At 47.5% G+C, this 13,966-nt stretch overlaps 1 protein-coding gene across 1 annotated transcript in view; it reads left to right on the top strand.

Annotated features, from left to right (window-relative positions):
• Window positions 1-13,661, top strand: part of LOC124796159 (serine/threonine-protein phosphatase 6 regulatory ankyrin repeat subunit C-like) — a 121,665-nt gene extending 108,004 nt beyond the window's left edge. The window contains exon 5 of the mRNA XM_047260250.1: window positions 13,118-13,661. Within this exon, the coding sequence (XP_047116206.1) occupies window positions 13,118-13,661 (544 nt within the window). The remainder of the gene's footprint in view (window positions 1-13,117) is intronic.
• Window positions 13,662-13,966: the final 305 nt, after the last annotated feature.

Raw genomic sequence — 13,966 nt, 5'->3', positions numbered from 1 at the left:
GGGGCTCTTCTCTTCCAGGGCGACCTTTCAGGATCAAACCTTTCCAAGCTGCGATCGTCAGGTCGCACACCTCACGGAAGTCATTCTCGCTGCTGCTGAATATTCCATCCCTCACCCTCCTTCTCCACGTCGCGTACCGGTCCCCTGGTGGACCGCAGCATGTAGAGACGCTTTACGTGCTCGTCGACGTGCTTTACGCACATTTAAACGCCACCCTACAGTGGCGAATTGTATCAATTATAAACGATTACGTGCTCAGTGTCGTCGTATTATCAAAGAAAGCAAGAAAGCCAGCTGGGCTGCTTTCACAAGCACCTTCAACAGTTTTACTCCTCCTTTTGTTGTCTGGGGTAGCCTGCGCCGGATATCTGGCACTAAGGTCCACTCACCAGTTTCTGGCTTGAAGGTCGCGAATGACGTCCTTGTGGCCCCTGAGGCTGTCTCCAATGCCTTCGGCCGCTTTTTCGCAGAGGTTTCGAGCTCCGCTCATTACCACCCTGCCTTCCTCCCCCGCAAACAGGCAGAGGAGGCTAGGCCACCTAACTTCCGCTCCTCGAATTGTGAAAGTTATAATGCCCCATTCACCATGCGGGAACTCGAAAACGCACTTAGCCGATCACGGTCCTCTGCTCCAGGGCCAGATTCTATTCATATTCAGATGCTGAAGAACCTTTCTCCTGCGGGTAAAGGTTTTCTTCTTCGTACATACAATCGCATCTGGATTGAGGGACATGTTCCCGCATGCTGGCGCGAGTCTATTGTTGTCCCGATTCCTAAGCCAGGGAAGGACAAGCACTTGCCTTCCAGTTATCGACCTATCTCGCTTACCAGCTGTGTCTGTAAAGTGATGGAGCGAATGGTTAACTCTCGATTGATTTGGCTGCTCGAGTCTCGGCGCCTACTTACCAATGTACAATGTGGATTTCGTAGGCGCCGCTCTGCTGTTGACCATCTGGTTACCTTGTCGACCTTCATTATGAATAACTTCTTGCGGAAGCGCCCGACCGCGGCTGTGTTCTTTGATTTGGAGAAGGCTTACGACACCTGTTGGAGGGCGGGCATTCTCCGCACCATGCATACATGGGGCCTTCGCGGTCGTCTCCCTCTTTTTATTCGTTCCTTTTTACTCGATCGACAGTTCAGGGTACGTGTGGGTTCTGTCCTGTCCGACACCTTTCGCCAGGAGAATGAGGTGCCACAGGGCTCAGTTTTGAGCGTCGCTCTCTTCGCCATCGCGATCAATCCAATAATGGATTGCCTCCCAGCTGATGTATCAGGCTCCCTTTTCGTGGACGATTTTACCATCTATTGCAGCGCGCAGTGTACACGTGTCCTGGAGCGCTGTCTTCAGCGTTCTCTTGACCGTCTTTACTCCTGGAGTGTCGCCAATGGCTTCCGTTTTTCTGCCGAGAAGACGGTCTGTATTAACTTCTGGCGCTACAAAGAGTTTCTCCCACCGTCCTTAAGACTCGGTCCCGTTGCTCTCCCAATCGTGGAGACAACCAAATTTTTAGGCCTTACATTTGACAGGAAACTTAGTTGATCTCCACATGTGTCATATTTGGCCGCCCGTTGTACCCGTTCTTTAAATGTCCTCCGTGTTCTCAGTGGTCTGTCGTGGGGAGCGGATCGAACCGTCCTACTTCGTCTATATCGGTCGATCGTCCGCTCCAAGCTGGATTATGGGAGCTTCGTATACTCCTCTGCACGGCCATCCATCTTACGCCGCCTCAACTCCATACAACATCGGGGTTTACGACTTGCGATCGGAGCATTTTATACCAGTCCCGTAGAGAGTCTTCATGCTGACGCTGGCTAATTGCCACTCACCTACCGGCGCGATATACTGCTTTGTCGGTATGCCTGTCGGCTACTGTCAATGCCCGACCATCCGTCTTATCGTTCCTTTTTTGACGACACTCTTGACCGTCAATACAGGTTGTATGTCTCTGCCCTGCTACCCCCTGGAGTTCGCTTCCGTTGCCTCCTTCAACGCCTTAATTTTTCACTTCCTGCAACCTTTCGAGTGGGCGAGAGCCGCACGCCACCTTGGCTCCAGGCTCAGGTCCGCGTTCACCTTGACCTCAGCTCGCTCCCAAAAGAGGTCACCCCCGGTTCGGTTTACCACTCCCGTTTTTTGGAACTTCGTTCGAAGTTCATCGACATGACTTTCATTTATACAGATGGCTCTAAGACCAATGAAGGGGTCGGGTGTTCCTTTATTGTCGAGGCACAAAGTTTCAAATACCGGCTCCATGGCCATTGTTCGGTCTTCACAGCTGAGCTCTTTGCCCTCTACCAGGCTGTTCTTTACATCTGCCGCCACCGACATTCTGCTTATGTCATCTGCTCAGATTCCCTGAGCGCCATCCAGAGCCTCAGTAATCCGTACCCGGTTCACCCTTTCCTACACCGGATCCAACGCTCTCTTCAGCAGCTGGTGGACGTCAGTTCTCCAGTTAGCTTTATGTGGGTTCCTGGCCATGTCGGTATCCCTGGGAACGAAGCTGCAGATGCCGCGGCCAAGGCTGCAGTCCTCCAGCCTCGGACAGCTTCTTGTTGCGTCCCTTCGTCCGATTTTAGCAGGGTGATTTGTCGGCGCATCTTATCTCTGTGGCATGCCGATTGGGCTGCACTTACCGACAACAAGCTTCGGGCCTTAAAACCTCTTCCCGTGGCTTGGGCGTCCTCCTCACGCCCTTCTCGGCGGGAGGAGGTCGTTTTAGCCCGGTTAAGAATTGGACACTGCCGGTTCAGCCATCGCCATCTGCTGACGGCTGCGCCGGCGCCGTTCTGCCCATGTGGGCACTTGCTGACGGTTCGACACATTTTAATGTCCTGTCCAGATCTTAACACACTGCGCCTCGATCTTAACCTGCCAGATACTTTCGATGCCATTTTAGCGGATGACCCACGAGCAGCTGCTCGTGTTCTTCGTTTTATCAATTTGACAAACCTCGCTAAGGACATTTGATGATGCTGTTTTTTAATCCTATGCCTGTCAGTCTGTCTTTTATCGTGTTTTCCCTTTTAGTTGTTGTGGTCAACTTGTGCCTCGCGGTGCATTCTTAGAGTAGTCAGGGCGCTAATGACCACTGAAGTTGTGCGCCCTAAAACCACAAAAAAAAAAAAACCCTTCATGGAATATTGCCAAAAACGAATTGCTGTCACTAGATGCTCTTCACCCTATATAGTGAAAGCTATAAAAGTTTTGTCTATCAGTCTATACTTTCTTCCCCATATCCTCCTAGGCACATGGAGTCGGTTTCTATTTTCATTCCTATGTCTTCCAAAGCTTTTTCTGCAGCTTCCCAACCTGATTTCAAGCTCATAAACACTGACCATCTGTTAACATCGTACGCCAAGCAGCTCCCTAACGTGCCCTCTGCCCCCCCCCCCCTTATCTCCTCATCAGGGGTTTACCACTCTTTGGTGAGTACATGCTTGGCTACCATTGGCCCCAGATTTTGCAGCGTTACTTCCCTTTCTGTGCTGCATGTCTATCCTCCTATTTTCCCATCCCTTGGGGATTGAGTTGTATGGCTTCTTTGGGAAACAGTTCTTGGTAAAACTGTGTGGATCCGTCCTGTCCACCCATCTTTCTTTCCCTATATTTTTCTTACACTTCATTTTCGCGTTAGAGGTATCTCTTTCCTTTCATCTTCCTCCCTGTGCGTTCCTAAAGACCAGCCCACACGTTTGACGTGTAAAAGGTGACTGAGTAATGCTTAATCCCCAGCCCCAGGTCGACAGTTAGGATTTGTACATGACCCCTGGTAAAGGCCAGGCCCAGGGAGATGGTACCTTCCTCTATGTCGATTGGTCCCTCTGTCTGGAGTCCGGGAGTTGTGTCCTAGGGTGTGGACAGTCACCTAAGGCAGGTGAGCCTGACCCCCACCGCCCTGAGAGGGGGCCCAAGCAGAAAGGTGCGCGCCATCAGAGAAGCTGGCAGTCGTGGGGATTTCTGCATGATGATTAATCTCAAAAACGTAAACAGGTTGACATGAAAGAATCGACGTCTCTCCTGGCTGTCCCCAATACCTCGTGGTGTCACACACAGAAGATAGTCACAGTTTCATGACAGTTAATCCATTTGTTAATTAGAAGGGTGTAGACGCCATTGCCGGTCCAATGAAGTCCTGGTTGCATAATGGGGCCTTGTTTTTCAAACTGCTTAATGGAACATGTAGTATCCTTCCCACTTGGCTAATATAGGGTTCCTAGGAAGCTGCTTTCTCGGATCGCTAGACAATACGAGCAAATAGTATTGATGGAGTTTATTACAGTAAGTTAAATTGGTAATACATAACTTCGCGTATTCACGAAGATGTCACAGGCAAACGGCGACAAGCAAATAATCAATGTCCTTCGGTACATAAAATTTAAATACAAGCAAAACAGTTCACTGCTGTAGCGTCTTTTCCTTATTGTCTCGCCGTCTACTCCGGCCGCAGCTTGGCGGCGCCGCACGTATATTAGCTTCGTGTAGAGGCCGCTCCTGTCTTGCTGTCGTTCTAGTCAGTGTACTATTAGCTGACATTTCAAAGCCTTATTTGCTCGTCCGTTCTTCGTCGTGCCGCCGCTTGTCATTATGCCGGAACACAAGAAGTCTCCACAGCTGTCTTGTAAAAGTAGAGGCGCACACAAAACTCTAAATTCCTTCTACGGTGTCATATACATTGGGCTGTTTGATGGAATGACAGGCTGAAATAACAGCCCATCTCACTGACCAGATAGTGACTGACTGCAGTTCAGTCTCGAGAAAAGGGTTGATAAAGGATTAGGGTCAACCTGCAACCTATTTCTTAAATTTGTGAGGTACTTCTACCAAAAATTAAGGCTGACTACGAAGTTACTACTTTCAGAACATAGATCCCAAATCCTAGGTGTTGCCATAAATGTCAGTGCTACAACCACAGTAGTAAATCTTTCGAAAATGCAGCCAAAAGCATAACCTGCGGCAGGTACGCTCATTAGGGAGTGTCCAATTGGTCCCCCTCCAGGATATCCATGTCAGCGAACAGCCCCTTAGTTAACCTTAAATCCTCGGCGCTAAAATTAGCCATAAACACAATTATAATTTTTTCACCATTTGCTCTTTTACGCTGCTTCCTCCAGTGATTGTCCAATCTACCTCAGTGAGAGAGCTGTTGGAGATTTGCGTGAAGGAAAAGTTTCCTCCTCACATTGCTCAGAAAAGTTTGGCTAGCTGGAAGCCTTGTACACCACCTCCAGCAATTAGTGGAATCCTCGTTACACCCCGACCTATGAAGGACATGGTTGTGCATACTTGACTTCACATTTAGTGCCATAGTTTTGAAATTGTCCAGCTCAAAGGTCACACCTTCTTCACCTGCAACGAGAGCACACTGCACTAACAAAACTTCGCCTGCGCCAGTGAAATGGCATGCTCGCAAACCGAAGCACAGAAATCCAAAATCCCACGATGACTGTGCACATCTAGCTAGCCAATGCCTGGGTCTGCACCTGACAAACGCCAAGGTTCTAAGCAGTCACTGGCAAATGATCTTCTCAGCATTCATAAGTCGCATCAACACGCAATACCCTATTCTGACCAACCTCTTTCACTGTGATGTACTGCCAACCACCAGTCCATTGACCAGGAGCCTCCAGCCTCTGAAACTCGTCGTTTTGCACGTTCGAATTCTGGCACTCAGCAGTCACTGCAGTGACTGCCTTCTTATTTGACCAGTCTCCAGTCTATAAGTGGATACGGTTATTCTCCAATTTATGGCATCAAATAGGGTTGAGTAACAGCTCCTCTTGTGATCGTACTGTCCAGTTGTTTTCTGCCTCTGGGGAACAAAATTATGCCTTCGTGGTCACTTTCATCTCCCACACTTCCGTTTTAATTTTCCACTGTGTGGGGACTCCAGTTCATGGGGAATCGCATTGCTCATTAGACACATCTACAGTCACACCATTTCCTTGCACACCCAGATTCAAGCTGTTGCTGTCTTTCCTTTCATGGTTTCACATTCTCTTTGCAATGTTTGTCACCAGGGCAGACATTTTGCAGCTTATTGCTAAACATCCTCCCTTTTTGCATCTTGGCGACTTCAATGCCCACCATCTCCTTTGGGCCTCTCCACCCCCCCTCCCCCTGGTAGAGAGGCTCTCTCCTAGTAGATGTCAACCAGCTCAATCTAATGTTTCAATGTGGGCACACCCACATTTATTTCCAATTCCACCCATTTCTTTTTCCCACTTAGACATTTCCATCTGCTCCGATCAGCCTGCTCATTGTCTAGAGTCATGTGTTGTCTCCAACGAACATTCCAGTGACCATTTCCCCTGTATCTAACGCCTATCCCATCTGTACATCCAACCACCTGGCAGCATTCCAAAGCTGACTGGCGGTTCTACTCCTCATTGCCCTCTATCGATGAACACTATCTCTGCTGCACTCTTTACCAAGTGGAATACCTTAGTGTTACCCCTACTGCCATGGAATGTTTCATGCCACAATCTGCACATGGAGACGAGCTCTCCGCATTTTTAAAATGCCATCCCATGCTGACGAACTGTTTGTTATAAATTGCTACGTGAATGTCACCGCGTTTTCAGGGATAGCAAAAAAGTCTTTCTTTTCAAACCTCTTTTAACAATTTTACGCTTCTGTCGTTTCGGGTAATCTGTCGGCTTTCAGGGACTGTGGTTCATTCCCGAATTCTTGGTCTGACAGTAGTGAATGCCATTGTAGACCCTCTTCGTATATAAAATACCTTTGGCCAATATTTTGCAGGCATTTAGAGTTCAAACCACTAACCACTACCATCCTGCCTTCCTCTCTGTGACATGGCCGACAGAGGCAAGGACTATAACGATCTCGTCCCAGAATTAATGTTGAAATAGTGCTTTTACTTTGAGGGAGGTTAAACATGCACTCTCATCATCCCAGTCATCTGCTCCAGGACTGGACACCTTCAACATTCTGATGTTGCATCACCTACCTCCTGAGGGCCTACATTTTCTCCTCCATACATATCTCATTTGAACGGATGGCACACATTCCAGTTGCTGGCGTAAGGCTGTTCTCGTTTCCTTATCTAAGTCCGGCAAGGACAAACGTCTTCATTCCAGCTACCTCCTAGTTTCCCTCATCAGTAGCGTCTGCAAGGTGATGAAATGTAAGATGATGACGGCTGGTGTGGTGGCTAGGGTCTGTCTCCTCACTAACGCCCAGTGTGGGTTCTGTAGGCATTGCTCTGCAGTTCATCTCATCACCTTGTTCAAAACTGGATTATGGAGGTATTGTATGAGGGCTATCCACAAAGTACATTACGTTTTGGAATTAAAAATAAAGTATTGGAAATTTTTTTTATTATATACAGATGAAAGCCACACTTAAATACTACTTTTCTACATAGTTGCCATTTAAATTAAGGCACTTATCGTAGCGATGGACGAGCTTGGAAATTCCTTCGTCGTAAAATTCGGCCTGCCTGCGCCTTCAACCATGTGGTTACCTCTTCTTGAAGCTGTGCGTCGTCATCAAAACGCTGCATAGCCAACCACTTCTTCATTGCTGGGAATAAGTGGAAGTCGCTCGGTGCCTGGTCGGGACTGTATGGCGGATGAGGAAACAACTCCCACTTAAGATTCGAGAACTTCACGAGTGGCATTTACCGTGTGGGCCCATGTGTTGTCGTGAATCAGCAAGATCTTTGAGCCCAACTTTCCCCTGCGCTTGTTTTGTATTGCTGTTCTGAGGTTGTGCAGAGTTTGGTAATACCTTTGAGAGTTTATTGTAGTGCCTCTTTCCAGGAAATCCACAAAACAGTCGCCATCACCTTCCTTGCCGACATTATCTGCATGCATTTCTTGGGTTTTTGGGGAATTTGTGTGCCCCCACTGCATTGACTGCAATTTCGTCTCGCAGTTCACATACTTAACCCATGTTTCGTCACCAGTAACGGTGCGATCGAGTAATGAGTCACCATCTTTCTCGTAAGCGTCCAACAACGTTAACGCTGCAGCCATTCGCTGATTTTTGTGAATCTCTGTAGAGATTTTTGGTATCCATCTTGCACAAAACTTGTGGTAGCCAAGCTTTTCGGTAATGATTTCGTGCAACAAACTTCGTGAAATTTGTGGAAAACTCATTTTGTGTTCCGTTATTGTGAAATTACGGTTTTCACGGACCGCGGCATCGCTCTTCGTCGTGAACGTTAGTTCGGCCATTTTTAAATTTTATGACCCATTGACGCACTCCACCTTCAGTGATTATTTTGTCCCCGTACACTTCACAAAGCTGCCGATAGATTTCTATCGGTGTACAGTTTTTTGCAGTCAGAAACCTTGTTACAGCACGCACTTCACACTTCGCGGCATTTTCAATTAACGCTGACATTTCAAACTGTCACAGTAACTCAATGGAGTACAGCACGAATCTCTCACTTGCACGGCAGGATGCCGACTGAGCGGCGGAATGCCATGACACCAAGATGGCCGCGCTAGCCCCGCCCCTAACGGACACAAACGAAAACGTAATGTACTTTGTTGATAGCCCTCGTATATTCATCCACATATCCATCTATCTTAAGTTGTCTCAACAGCATCCACCATTGCAGCATACATTTAGCCACAGGTACCTTTTATAATAGTTCTGTTGAATTTTTAGGCTGAAGCTGCTGACTTAACGTTGTCCTAATGGCGGAATATTCTGCTCAGTCGTTAGGTGGGTCATCTTCTGTGCCTGGGCTTCCATTGCATGCTCCATTTTTTTTTTTTTTTTTTTTTTTTTTTTTTTTTTTTTTTTTTTTTTTTTTATTCCATAGACAGTGAGTACAGGCTGTGCCTGTGCCTGTCTTCTGTTGCCTCCCAGAGTTCGCCTTCATTTGCTGCTTAGATACCTTTGCTTTACCCACGCTGCCACGTTCCCCCATAGGTGCAAGGTCCTCACAACCCTCGCTTCGTGCCGAGGTGTGTTCATTTCAGACTCCATACGCTTCCTAAGGATACTACTCCTTGTCTGGTGTATGGCAGTGTTTATCACCTTCCACACACATCTTGGAGACTGTTTTCGTCTGCACCGATGGTTCCAAGACCAACCGTAGTTTCGGGTGTGCCTTTGTACTTGATCGTTTCTGATGTCTGTTTCTTGACCGGTGCTCGAATTTGATCATGGAACTCCACACAGTTTGTCAGGCCACCCAGTACATCCAGCAACACAGGCTTCTAAATTACCTGCTCAGATTCTCTGCGCTCTTCAGAGCCTTTGCGCACTGTATTGTCTGCATGTAGTACAATGGATCAAAGAATGCCCCCACTTACTTGCTGGGGGGAAGCCAATGTGATGTTACTGTGCACTCTCGGTCATATCGGCATGCTAGGGAACGAGGCTGCTGATACTGCTACAATGGCTGAAGCTCTCCTTCCTCGGCCTGCCAGTCATTCTATTCCCTCAGATGACCTTCGTGTCGCTGTCAGCATGTAGTATCACTTTGGAGTGCGTAATGGTCTTACCTCCAGGGAAACACTCCTGGACATTAAACCTCTCCCAGTAGTGTGATTGACGTCCTCTCGGCCCAGGTGCGTGTAGTGCAATGTCGTTTTAGTCACCGCCATATATTAATCGGCGACGCTGACCCACTCCATGCCTACTGCTCTCAGCTCTTGATGGTGACCACTATGATACAGTGCCTATTCTTTAACTGTTCGAGTTTACATCTATATTTGCCATCTCCTTTGTCAGATGTTTTAGTGGATGACGTCCGTTCTGTCGATCGCGTCTCAAGTTTTATTGGCTGCAGCGTCATGGCGAAGCAAATCTGATGTCCTCTCCGCCCGCCCACCTCCCCCCCCCCCCCAACCTTCCCCGTGCGTACCTCCGCCATCTCAATGGTGTTCTGAGAAATTTTCCCTAAGGATGTTTTGTCCTTAGCTGCTCCTCTTCTAAAGTTGCTTGATTGGGTTTTTGCCTTTTTCTTATCAGGTTTTCATTTAGTACTGAACTTAGCAGTTTTACGCGCTAAAGTACCAACCGACAACCAGTCAGAACACTGTTCCGACCCTGACTGGCATTTTCAATGTACTGACGACGTAGCAGACGTGCTGTTTGTGGTCAAGTAACAGGAAACGTGCAGTCTTCACGAGCATCTGCATTTATATACAAGCGTGCATTTTTTGCGGTGTAGACATTTTTGTCTAATCCCTGTATTTTGATAGAGCAACTGTTGCCAAGTGCAGTTAATGGGGCATTGTATGACCTATGCCGCCAATGTTAAATTATCGAATTTTGTGACCTATTATCTTGTAAACATTTTAAGACACCAACTTAAAATTTTTCATAATTGTTGAATGCACGTTTCTAGATACACGGAACTAGAATTATTACTAACATTGTGTTGTGGGACATGTTATCTTTTTTCAAACACCCAATTTTGACAATTTTGTAAATTTACCTAAAAACAAAACTCAGGATATTTTAATTATTCTACTTCCGTATGTGTTGATCTCACACTTGGCATGGTGTGAAAATTTCATGTCTCTAACCATCAGTACTTTTTTAGAAAACGTGTCGTTTATTGCAAAACATGTAGTTCAGAGATATTGAGGTTTAAAACTTTATTTCAAATTCTTATACAGACTTACATTTCTGCGTCTTTTATGCACTAGTGTTGCCCTGGCCCATAGTTTCTTCTTCAGTGTCAGAACAGCCCAGTGCTTGCCTCCTCCTTTTCTTTCCTGCTTCTTTTGTCAATTGCTGAGCAGGTAACTCTCCTTCAAGTACACGAAGCTCATCCAGTTCCTGCAGTCCTTCAACTGTGTTCTGTGCAGATGTTACCCTTATCTTCTCCAGAACCCTAAGTCTCTCAAAGTTCCCACGATTAAAAGTTATTACAGCATCAGACACGCCTAACTAGTCATAAGGACAACAAATACATTTTCACAGCACCACACAACATTATTGAAGGAGTCGTTCACATTCTGGGTCTTTCCATGTAAACACTACTTTCTTTGATTGCCTCCATTACTGGGAAAGGAAGAGAATGTTTGTGTAATTTCATGTAGGGTGCTACAATATTCAGCTTGCCTATATTTACACCAGGTGTTTGGAGGTGGACACAAAGCATGACATGGCCTTTGATCGGTGAATATTCGATGAAACAAAGTGCTCCACACAGTTCCTTTCTTCTTCTCTAAATTGTCACTTATATCTAATGGCCTTCCCATAATATTGCTGCAATTCATCAATTACTTTGGCCGTTAGTCTTCCAGCACATTTTATTGGCTTGCCATCACAGTATCGTTACCCAGCTTGGTTCTCAGGTTTATTCATAATGCCAACTTCTGAGACGTAGCAGTAGGCACAAAACAAAGCAATTCACAGCCTTCTAGGCTGTGTAGTTCCCAAGATATGACTGCTCAACTGTGGCAGTATATGCATAGCCACGAAATTTGACATAGGTCAAAATTCAAAATATTATTTGAAAGTCTCACAATTGTCTGATTTTAATGCATTATATACCACGTAAGGTTGCGTGGTCTTGTGACCTTCATTTCTTACATATTGCGTCCTCACAATCGTATTCTGCACATCAAGACGCTTCATTCTAAACCAAACTCGATCAGGTAGTCAATTTTGCATGAATCCATGAAAGCCATATGCAAATCTAATAAGTAAATTGCAAGAGGACAGCTTTTGCCAGAGCAAAGGTATAACGACCCCCGTGTTAGACTTAAAAGCAAATTTCGCGACATTGTGTGGGAGCATCCAGAAGATCCATTTTTTAATGGACAGACTGTGTAGTTATGCAGTTCACAGGACAGTATACGCCTAATGGAGATGATACATATTTCTGCATTGGTAGACTTAAACGAAACGTCATTCTCCCATTTAAAAGAGCAACGCTTATTGGCAGAATATTTCTGATTCAAATAGCCAGAGGAGTGAGGGAAGACAGCGAATGGTATACCCTTGCAACTTTTTCCAGAAAAAGGGGCCGTTCCATTGTCACTCTTGGAGCAGGAACACGTAACGAGAGTGAGTGTGCTCGTATGTGTACGCAGAGAGCCAGCAACAGTCTCTACTCAGTACTTGACTGGGAGAGCACCTCTGTCTTTAGCGATTCGGAGTGACACTACATTGAGTCGCCCGCGGTTAAGTGTTGTTAACTGTGTTGGCTGCCACACTTATTGTACAATGTGAACACGGACAGAGTACTAGTTAAACGCCTACGAGCGAGTATTGAGTGGCAAAGAGGTGGACCAGTTATCTGACTGGTGTACCACGCCAATAGTTAGCCTAGGGGCGGATAGGAGTCCTTGACTTCATCAAAGCGTAGGGAGAGTTTGACTGGCGAAGGTCAATCTACATAGAAAAAGATAGTTATTCGTCAGCAGCGAGCGACGCGGGCAGCAGTCGTTGCAGCTCACGGTATTGTGCGCTACAGCATAGGCGAGCCCCATCTGTCGTCCATAACAGTACACTCCACTACATTTCTCACGCTACAGCCTTGACCGTACCTATAAGAGTTATTAAAGTTGTGTAGGCCGGGCTCTCAGCCATTCTGCCGAATTAATAACATTCTTAAAGAAAAGAGAGAAAAGAACCTTTACATACTTCGTAAATTAATAGCATTCCTATCCATAAGATGCAATCTACTGTTCCGAAAAGAACCTGGAAAATTTATTATTTTATAAGAAAAAGTATAACTTGATTTCTTTCAATTTTTTGTAATAATTATTTTTCGTTCGTTTAATGTTTTTCTTACACTAACTAGCAATACTCCTGTACCCAAGTATCCCACTAGTTATGTAAGAATATATAGAACATTTGTGTCTTTCACTTACAGCAGACGACTCCAGAAGATATTTGTTGCTGAATGTTTTACAATCAGTTCTTGTTGGTACATTAGGAGTGTCTGTCTGACTTCTGTAGTAGTGTGAGGTGGAAACTGTTTCTTGCAGGAGCCAAAGGGTACTTGTTGGATCAATCAATTGCGCAACTTGATAAAAATAAAACCCACACACTCACAACCAAAATGTTCAGGAAAGTCCAAAGTACATTGTGGAGTAGAAAAGAGAAAAATGTCAAGTTTCAACGAATTCCACGTACAATGTCCCCTTAATCGCCCGCGTCTGCACCCAGGTGGCCCCGCGACGAGAGAGGCATGACGCCGCTGATGCGGGCGCTGGAGGCGCGCAACGAGTCCACGGCGGCGCTGCTGCTGGAGGCGCCGTGCTGCCTGGAGCCGGCCGCCGACGCGGCGGGGCTGACGCCGCTGCACTGGGCGGCTCGCGCCGGGATGCCGGGGGCGGCGGCGCGGCTGTTGGGGGCGGGCTGCCCCGCGTGGGCGGCCGACGCCGCGGGCCGCGACGCGCTCACGTGGGCGCTGCTCGCCGACGACGAGCAGACGGCGGCGGCGCTGGTGCGCCTGGCCGGCTTCCGCCAGCGCGCCGACCACTTCGGGCGCACCGCGGCGCACGTGGCCGCGACGCGCGCCGGCGCCCCCGCCGTGCTGGAGCTGCTGCGCCGCGGCGCCCGCGCGGACGCGGTGGACGCGGAGGGCCTGACGCCGCTGACGTGCGCGCTGCGCTACAACGCGGCCGCCGTGGCCGACGTCGTGCGCTGCTACTCTGCCGACGCGGCGACGGCGGCGGCGATGGCGGCGGAGGACCGAGACACGGAGTAGAGGCCGCTGGCTGCGTTGTGCCGCTCTGCACTGCCAGGGGAGGCACACTTAGAGCAGAAGGTGGGTGCCAGCACGTCCGAAACGCCCGGGAACGAAGAGTTTGCGGCGAGACTTCGTACGACAGCAAAAAGGACAAGTGCCTCCTGGAGTGCATCCTCTCCACCTGCAAGTGATTAGCCGTCCTCCCAACATGTACCATTTATCCTTCTATGAGGAAGAAAACTGATAATCCCTAGCAATTCTGTAGCCCAAAATGAATGACTTTGAATTTTTAAACCCAGTTGCGGTTTCATTGGTGAACTCTG

The sequence above is a fragment of the Schistocerca piceifrons genome, chromosome 4 (assembly GCF_021461385.2).
Source record: "Schistocerca piceifrons isolate TAMUIC-IGC-003096 chromosome 4, iqSchPice1.1, whole genome shotgun sequence".
NCBI lineage: Eukaryota > Metazoa > Arthropoda > Insecta > Orthoptera > Acrididae > Schistocerca > Schistocerca piceifrons.
Note: the sequence above shows the minus strand (reverse complement) of the source record. Positions and strands in the feature narration are given on the sequence as shown.